This window comes from Salvelinus alpinus, chromosome 11, assembly GCF_045679555.1.
Source record: "Salvelinus alpinus chromosome 11, SLU_Salpinus.1, whole genome shotgun sequence".
Taxonomy (NCBI): domain Eukaryota; kingdom Metazoa; phylum Chordata; class Actinopteri; order Salmoniformes; family Salmonidae; genus Salvelinus; species Salvelinus alpinus.
The window spans coordinates 73,708,118-73,717,014 of NC_092096.1; the positions used below are offsets into that span (position 1 = coordinate 73,708,118).

Consider the following 8,897-nt stretch of genomic DNA (forward strand, 5'->3'; position numbering starts at 1 on the left):
CGGCTCATGGCCGCTAAGAAAATTAAAAACGAATAAATAAAATTGATGCCAGCAAACCCCCCCCCCCCCCCTAAAAGAAATATGCTTTTCATTCATTTATGGAAACACCAGTCCATGTACTGAAACTTATAAAAGGCAGAATATTCTTCATAGGATAATTAACACTGCTAGGACGTTACTGTCTGGTGTTACTGTCTGGTGTTACTGTCTGGTGTTACTGTCTGGTGTGTTGTTACTGTCTGGTGTTACTGTCTGGTGTTACCGTCTGGTGTTACCGTCTGGTGTTACCGTCTGGTGTTACCGTCTGGTGTTACCGTCTGGTGTTACCGTCTGGTGTTACTGTCTGGTGTGTTGTTACTGTCTGGTGTTACTGTCTGGTGTGTCGTTACTGTCTGGTGTGTTACTGTCTGGTGTGTCGTTACTGTCTGGTGTGTCGTTACTGTCTGGTGTGGTGTTACTGTCTGGTGTTACTGTCTGGTGTTACCGTCTGGTGTTACCGTCTGGTGTTACCGTCTGGTGTTACTGTCTGGTGTGTTGTTACTGTCTGGTGTTACTGTCTGGTGTGTCGTTACTGTCTGGTGTGTTACTGTCTGGTGTGTCGTTACTGTCTGGTGTGGTGTTACTGTCTGGTGTGTTACTGTCTGGTGTGTTACTGTCTGGTGTGTTACTGTCTGGTGTTACTGTCTGGTGTGTTACTGTCTGGTGTTACCGTCTGGTGTTACCGTCTGGTGTGTTACCGTCTGGTGTGTTACCGTCTGGTGTGTTACCGTCTGGTGTGTTACCGTCTGGTGTGTTACCGTCTGGTGTGTTACCGTCTGGTGTGTTACCGTCTGGTGTTACCGTCTGGTGTTACCGTCTGGTGTTACCGTCTGGTGTTACTGTCTGGTCTGGTGTTACCGTCTGGTGTTACTGTCTGGTGTGTTGTTACTGTCTGGTGTTACCGTCTGGTGTTACCGTCTGGTGTTACCGTCTGGTGTTACCGTCTGGTGTTACCGTCTGGTGTTACCGTCTGGTGTGTTGCTACCCCGACTGGGCGATATTAAATAAGATGGTTGATTATCCCTGTTTCCAATGTGCCCTCCCTCCCCTCTCCCTCCCTCTCTCAATGTGCCCTCCCTCCCCTCCCTCCCCTCTCCCTCCCTCTCTCAATGTGCCCTCCGAGAGGATTCTTTCTCTAAAACAGTAAAGATGGCCTCTAGATCGTTCCTTCTGGAGGACAAAGTAACGAGGCTGTGATGAGCTTCAAGCTGCTCCAAGGAGTTGGACCGTTTTGATTTCCCAGCAGCAGCGGCGGCGGCTCACTTTGAGCAGGCCGAGGTCCACCGCAAACGCAAGTAAATTAGAGGCAAATGATAGTGTTGGTCAGGCCCAGCAGATCTGCTGCTGCCCAGGGCTGCATCTGCCACCCCTCTGTCTTGTATAGTATCAAGATTTGGAATGGATTGATACACTGGAGGACATTCATGCTGTGTGTCAAGTGCAATTGGTGCTTTTCAGTTGAGTTTATTCTGTAGCGCTTGGAAACCAAGCGTCGTCGCCAACTATTCCCATCGGAGAGTCACAGTGTGGAAGTAAGAGTTATCGACAAGCCACGTGTACACGTGGCGTGAGTCTCGACCCCACCATAGTTCAAATGACAATAAACCTGTGTTAACATCATCCTGTGGAAACAAGTGCTTTCATAAATGCATGGCCTCGTTTCACAGGAACGTTGGAAAATAGCCTATCCCAATGAACCAGGCCTTAACGAAACCAGGCCCTAACGAAACCAGGCCCTAACGAAACCAGGCCTTAACGAAACCAGGCCTTAACGAAACCAGGCCTTAACGAAACCAGGCCTTAACGAAACCAGGCCTTAATGAAACCAGGCCTTAACGAAACCAGGCCTTAACGAAACCAGGCCTTAACGAAACCAGGCCTTAACGAAACCAGGCCCTAACGAAACCAGGCCCTAACGAAACCAGGCCTTAGCGAAACCAGGCCTTAGCGAAACCAAGCCTTAGCGAAACCAGGCCTTAGCGAAACCAGGCCTTAACGAAACCAGGCCTTAACGAAACCAGGCCTTAGCGAAACCAGGCCTTAGCGAAACCAGGCCTTAGCGAAACCAGGCCTTAACGAAACCAGGCCTGGGCGAAACCAGGCCTGAGCGAAACCAGGCCTTGTTTACATATGAAATGTGATTGTCCAGCATCAGTTTAATAATGTGTTCATGTTGGAGCTGCCTAGTGTCCTCTTTCCACCGTTGTGGTGCAGAATAGGAGTGGAGAGAGGGCTGGGCCGACCCAGTCATGGTAGGAAGGGATGCACCTTTTGTCAAATTAACGTCATTGCATTTTAACTAACCCTTACCCTTTTCATAACCTTAACCTAATTATCCTAACCTGCTACGTGGATTCTCCTAACCTGCTGCGTAAATTGTAACCTGCTATGAAAAGTCCAAATCTGACGTTAAATTGACAAAAGCTGGATCCCTTCTAGACGTGACCGGCCAGTCCTGGTGTTCGTTGACAGCCATTTTTTGTTATTAGGCCTAATTAAAATGTTGATTCCGAGGCTAAATTAAATTAGAGAGGCCTAGATAGTGCTACTTTTTATTATTCCTTTTAATTTAGTCTACTTGGTAAATATTTTCTTCTTCTTGAACTGCATTGTGGGTTAGGGGCTTGTCAGTAAGCATTTCACTTTAAGGTCTACTACACCTGTTGTATTCGGCGCATGTGGCAAATAAAGTGTGATTTGATCGGACTTGAAAACAGCTGTGTTTTTGTTATTTATTAGGCCAATTTAAAATGTTAATCACACGGCTAAATTAATGTGTTACCCACCCAATCACCGTGGGTGGATACTCTGTGTTACCCACCCAATCAACGTGGGTGGATACTCTGTGTTACCCACCCAATCAACGTGGGTGGATACTCTTTGCTGAGAAGCTGCTTCAGTATCAGCACCTCATGGGACAGCCTCGGGTGGGACAGCCTCTCTCTCGGGTGGGACATCCTCGGGTGGGACAGCCTCTCTCTCTCTTGGGTGGGACAGCCTCTCTCTCTCTCTCTCGGGTGGGACAGCCTCTCTCTCTCTTGGGTGGGACAGCCTCTCTCTCTCTCTCTTGGGTGGGACAGCCTCTCTCCCTCTCTCTCTCGGGTGGGACAGCCTCTCTCTCTCTCTCTCTCAGGTGGGACAGCCTCAGGTGCTCTCTGTACCCCTGTTTGGAGAAGGAGGTGCTCTCTGTACCCCTGTATGGAGAAGGAGGTGCTCTCTGTACCCCTGTATGGAGAAGGAGGTGCTCTCTGTACCCCTGTATGGAGAAGGAGCTGCTCTCTGTACCCCTGTATGGAGAAGGAGGTGCTCTCTGTACCCCTGTTTGGAGAAGGAGCTGCTCTCTGTACCCCTGTATGGAGAAGGAGGTGCTCTCTGTACCCCTGTTTGGAGAAGGAGGTGCTCTCTGTACCCCTGTATGGAGAAGGAGGTGCTCTCTGTACCCCTGTTTGGAGAAGGAGCTGCTCTCTGTACCCCTGTATGGAGAAGGAGGTGCTCTCTGTACCCCTGTTTGGAGAAGGAGCTGCTCTCTGTACCCCTGTATGGAGAAGGAGGTGCTCTCTGTACCCCTGTTTGGAGAAGGAGCTGCTCTCTGTACCCCTGTATGGAGAAGGAGGTGCTCTCTGTACCCCTGTTTGGAGAAGGAGCTGCTCTCTGTACCCCTGTTTGGAGAAGGAGCTGCTCTCTGTACCCCTGTATGGAGAAGGAGGGGCTCTCTGTACCCCTGTATGGAGAAGGAGGTGCTCTCTGTACCCCTGTTTGGAGAAGGAGGTGCTCTCTGTACCCCTGTATGGAGAAGGAGGTTTTCTGTCTCTCTCTGTCTCTCTCTAGTTGAGTTGTGGTCGTCATTGTAAGGACATCTGTCTCTGTCTCTGTTTCTCTAGTTGAGTTGTGGTCATCATTGTAAGGACATCTGTCTCTGTCTCTGTTTCTCTAGTTGAGTTGTGGTCGTCATTGTAAGGACATCTGTCTCTGTCTCTCTGTCTCTCTCTAGTTGAGTTGTGGTCATCATTGTAAGGACATCTGTCTCTGTCTCTCTGTCTCTCTCTAGTTGAGTTGTGGTCATCATTGTAAGGACATCTGTCTCTGTCTCTGTTTCTCTAGTTGAGTTGTGGTCATCATTGTAAGGACATCTGTCTCTGTCTCTCTGTCTCTCTAGTTGAGTTGTGGTCGTCATTGTAAGGACATCTGTCTCTGTCTCTCTGTCTCTCTAGTTGAGTTGTGGTCGTCATTGTAAGGACATCTGTCTCTGTCTCTGTTTCTCTAGTTGAGTTGTGGTCGTCATTGTAAGGACATCTGTCTCTGTCTCTCTGTCTCTCTAGTTGAGTTGTGGTCGTCATTGTAAGGACATCTGTCTCTGTCTCTGTTTCTCTAGTTGAGTTGTGGTCATCATTGTAAGGACATCTGTCTCTGTCTCTGTTTCTCTAGTTGAGTTGTGGTCGTCATTGTAAGGACATCTGTCTCTGTCTCTCTGTCTCTCTAGTTGAGTTGTGGTCGTCATTGTAAGGACATCTGTCTCTGTCTCTCTGTCTCTCTAGTTGAGTTGTGGTCGTCATTGTAAGGACATCTGTCTCTGTCTCTCTGTCTCTCTAGTTGAGTTGTGGTCATCATTGTAAGGACATCTGTCACCCAGGACATTGTGAGGATAAATGTTCCCACAGGGTCAAACTGAAGTGTCCCTGCAAGAGGATTAAAAAGGTATGTTTTATATGTGTCTGTAGCCCTGTGTCTGTAGCCCTGTGTCTGTAGCCCTGTGTCTGTAGCCATGTGTCTGTAGCCATGTGTCCGTGTGTCTAGCTGTGTGTCTGTAGCCCTGTGTCTGTAGCCCTGTGTCTGTAGCCATGTGTCTGTGTGTCTGTAGCCATGTGTCTGTGTGTCTGTAGCCCTGTGTCTGTAGCCCTGTGTCTGTAGCCATGTGTCTGTAGCCCTGTGTCTGTAGCCATGTGTCTGTGTGTCTGTAGCCATGTGTCTGTGTGTCTGTAGCCATGTGTCTGTAGCCATGTGTCTGTAGCCCTGTGTCTGTAGCCATGTGTCTGTGTGTCTGTAGCCATGTGTCTGTAGCCATGTGTCTGTAGCCATGTGTCTGTGTGTCTGTAGCCAAATGTCTTTGTGTCTGTAGCCATGTGTCTGTAGCCATGTGTCTGTAGCCATGTGTCTGTAGCCATGTGTCTGTGTGTCTGTAGCCGTGTGTCTGTAGCCGTGTGTTACATGTGTTTGCTATGTCTATACTGTACCTAGTGTATGTTTACACACCCCTTGCACAGTTCACACTTTGCTACCTTAAAAATGTATAACAAATTTGGTTCCATTTTTTTTTTTTTTTACCGATCTACACAACCTATTCCACATTTTCAAAGTGAAAGGAAAATGTTTTCAAAATGAATACAAGTAATAAAAATAAAATGAGGAAGATGGCTTGATTGCATGTCTCCACGTCCCAGAGTTACTACTTTGGCAGCCATTTTACAGCTGTGAATAATTCTGAATAAGATTCTACCGATTACACATCTTCTAATGCCAAAGACAAACCAGGACGGCTTTTCCAGAGGTGTTGAGTGTTCCTGAGTGGTCCAAACTCAGTCCTGATTTACGTCTGCTTGAAAATCAGAGACCAGGTTTAAATATCGCTGTCTATCAATGATTCCCATCCAAATTTACTGAGCTTAAGCAAGTGCGACAAAAAACAATGGATGAATGTTGACCTACCAGTTGTGCAAAGTATGTAGAATTGTATTCAAAATGATTTACAGCTACAATGGCTGCCAAAGGGGATTCCACCAGGTATGAATTCTCCTTTCACTTTGAAAATGTAGAGTACATTGATGATGATGATGTAGGAGCTGCTGTGTTATAAAGCCAGAGAGGACCAGACTGGTATATATTATTAATACTGTAGTCTCTATGTCATGATGTAGGAGCTGCTGTGTTATAAAACCAGACAGGACCAGACTGGTATATATTATTAATACTGTAGTCTCTATGTCATGATGTAGGAGCTGCTGTGTTATAAAGCCAGACAGGACCAGACTGGTATATATTATTAATACTGTAGTCTCTATGTCATGATGTAGGAGCTGCTGTGTTATAAAACCAGACAGGACCAGACTGGTATATATTATTAATACTGTAGTCTCTATGTCATGATGTAGGAGCTGCTGTGTTATAAAGCCAGACAGGACCAGACTGGTATATATTATTAATACTGTAGTCTCTATGTCATGATGTAGGAGCTGCTGTGTTATAAAACCAGACAGGACCAGACTGGTATATATTATTAATACTGTAGTCTCTATGTCATGATGTAGGAGCTGCTGTGTTATAAAGCCAGACAGGACCAGACTGGTATATATTATTAATACTGTAGTCTCTATGTCATGATGTAGGAGCTGCTGTGTTATAAAGCCAGAGAGGACCAGACTCAGGTGGACTGTAATGAATCATGTAAAGCCCTACGGAGAAAGGCCAACGAGGTAACACACACACACACTTTATACACACAATTTATACACAAACACACTTTATACACACACAGATGTATGAGGTAGACGCCCCCAGATCCCCAGATACACAGGAGCTCTGACAGAACAAACTAATGCATCTCTGCTGATGTTTTAACATCAATGGAGCTTCACAACATTATTTTCCCCTGTGGAGGTATCCAGTCTTAGTTACATGGACCCTGCTGGGTGTGTGGAGGTATCCAGTCTTAGTTACATGGACCCTGCTGGGGGTGTGGAGGTATCCAGTCTTAGTTACATGGACCCTGCTGGGGGTGTGGAGGTATCCAGTCTTAGTTACATGGACCCTGCTGGGTGTGTGGAGGTATCCAGTCTTAGTTACATGGACCCTGCTGGGGGTGGAGGTATCCAGTCTTAGTTACATGGACCCTGCTGGGGGTGTGGAGGTATCCAGTCTTAGTTACATGGACCCTGCTGGGTGTGGAGGTATCCAGTCTTAGTTACATGGACCCTGCTGGGGTGTGGAGGTATCCAGTCTTAGTTACATGGACCCTGCTGGGGATGTGGAGGTATCCAGTCTTAGTTACATGGACTCTGCTGGGTGTGGAGGTATCCAGTCTTAGTTACATGGACCCTGCTGGGGGTGTGGAGGTATCCAGTCTTAGTTACATGGACCCTGCTGGGTGTGTGGAGGTATCCAGTCTTAGTTACATGGACCCTGCTGGGGGTGTGGAGGTATCCAGTCTTAGTTACATGGACCCTGCTGGGGGTGTGGAGGTATCCAGTCTTAGTTACATGGACCCTGCTGGGGGGGTGGAGGTATCCAGTCTTAGTTACATGGACCCTGCTGGGGGTGTGGAGGTATCCAGTCTTAGTTACATGGACCCTGCTGGGGGTGTGGAGGTATCCAGTCTTAGTTACATGGACCCTGCTGGGGGTGTGGAGGTATCCAGTCTTAGTTACATGGACCCTGCTGGGTGTGTGGAGGTATCCAGTCTTAGTTACATGGACTCTGCTGGGGGTGTGGAGGTATCCAGTCTTAGTTACATGGACTCTGCTGGGGGTGTGACATAGGAACATTGTGTACTCAACATCTGATGATGTCATAATTATGTGTAGGTGAAAGAAGCAGAAGAGAATGCAGCCCTGGAGGAGGAGAGGATGAAACATCAGGTGAGTTTCCCCTTCTTTCTCCCCTTCTCTCTCCCCTTCTCTCTCCCTTTCTCTCCCCTTCTCTCTCCCCTTCTCTCCCCCCTTCTCTCTCCCCTTCTCTCCCCTTCTCTCACCCCTTCTCTCACCCCTTCTCTCCCCTTCTCTCTCCCCTTCTCTCACCCCTTCTCTCCCCTTCTCTCTCCCCTTCTCTCTCCCCTCCTCTCTCCCCTTCTCTCCCCCTTCTCTCTCCCCTTCTCTCCCCTTCTCTCTCCCTTTCTCTCCCCTTCTCTCCCCTTCTCTCTCCCTTTCTCTCCCCTTCTCTCCCCTTCTCTCTCCCCTGCTCTCTCCCCCTTTTCTCTCCCCTTCTCTCCCTTTCTCTCCCCTTCTCTCCCCTTCTCTCCCTTTCTCTCCTTCTCTCTCCCCTTCTCTCTCCCCTTCTCTCTCCCTTTCTCTCCCCTTCTCTCTCCCCTTCTCTCTCCCCTTCTCTCTCCCCTTCTCTCTCCCCTTCTCTCTCCCCTTCTCTCTCCCCTTCTCTCTCCCCTTCTCTCTCCCCTTCTCTCTCCCCTTCTCTCTCCCTTTCTCTCCCCTTCTCTCTCCCTTTCTCTCCCCTTCTCTCTCCCTTTCTCTCCCCTTCTCTCTCCCTTTCTCTCTCCCCTTCTCTCTCCCTTTCTCTCTCCCCTTCTCTCTCCCCTTCTCTCCCATTCTCTCTCCCCCTTTCTCTCTCTCATCCTTCTCTCTCTCTGCCTTTCCTCTCTCTCCCCTTTACCCTCTTCTCTCTCCCTCTGTCTCTCTCCTTTTACCCTCCTCTCCATTTCCCTTTACCCTCCTCTCTCTGTTTGTGGAACAGATTAAACCTAAGTAATTGTGTTGGTTATTTGGGGTGTTCCCCAAAGTTCAGTATTAGGGCTGTTACTGTTTACTTCAGCGACTGTAACATTATTCATACTCTACCATCTCTCTCCGTCCCTCTCTCTCCATCCCTCTCTCTCCATCCCTCTCTCTCATCCCTCTCCCCCATCCCTCTCTCTCATCCCTCTCCCCCATCCCTCTCTCTCATCCCTCTCCCCCATCCCTCTCTCTCATCCCTCTCTCTCCATCCTTCTCTCTCCATCCTTCTCTCTCTCCATCCTCTCTCTCCATCCCTCTCTCTCTCCATCCCTCTCTCTCATCCCTCTCTCTCCATCCTTCTCTCTCTCCATCCCTCTCTCTCCATCCCTCTCTCTCTCTCATCCCTCTCTCTCCATCCTTCTC

The 8,897-nt window shown here is 48.4% G+C and overlaps 1 protein-coding gene across 3 annotated transcripts in view; it reads left to right on the plus strand.

The window, feature by feature from the left end:
- Positions 1-8,897, plus strand: part of nfxl1 (nuclear transcription factor, X-box binding-like 1) — a 136,749-nt gene that overhangs the window by 125,756 nt on the left and 2,096 nt on the right. Inside the window, exons 20-22 of one of the 3 annotated variants that reach the window (XM_071334229.1) lie at positions 4,630-4,734; positions 6,420-6,506; positions 7,614-7,667. In XM_071334229.1, coding sequence (XP_071190330.1) covers positions 4,630-4,734; positions 6,420-6,506; positions 7,614-7,667 — 246 coding nt within the window. The other 2 variants (XM_071334230.1, XM_071334231.1) reach the window with 2 other exon arrangements.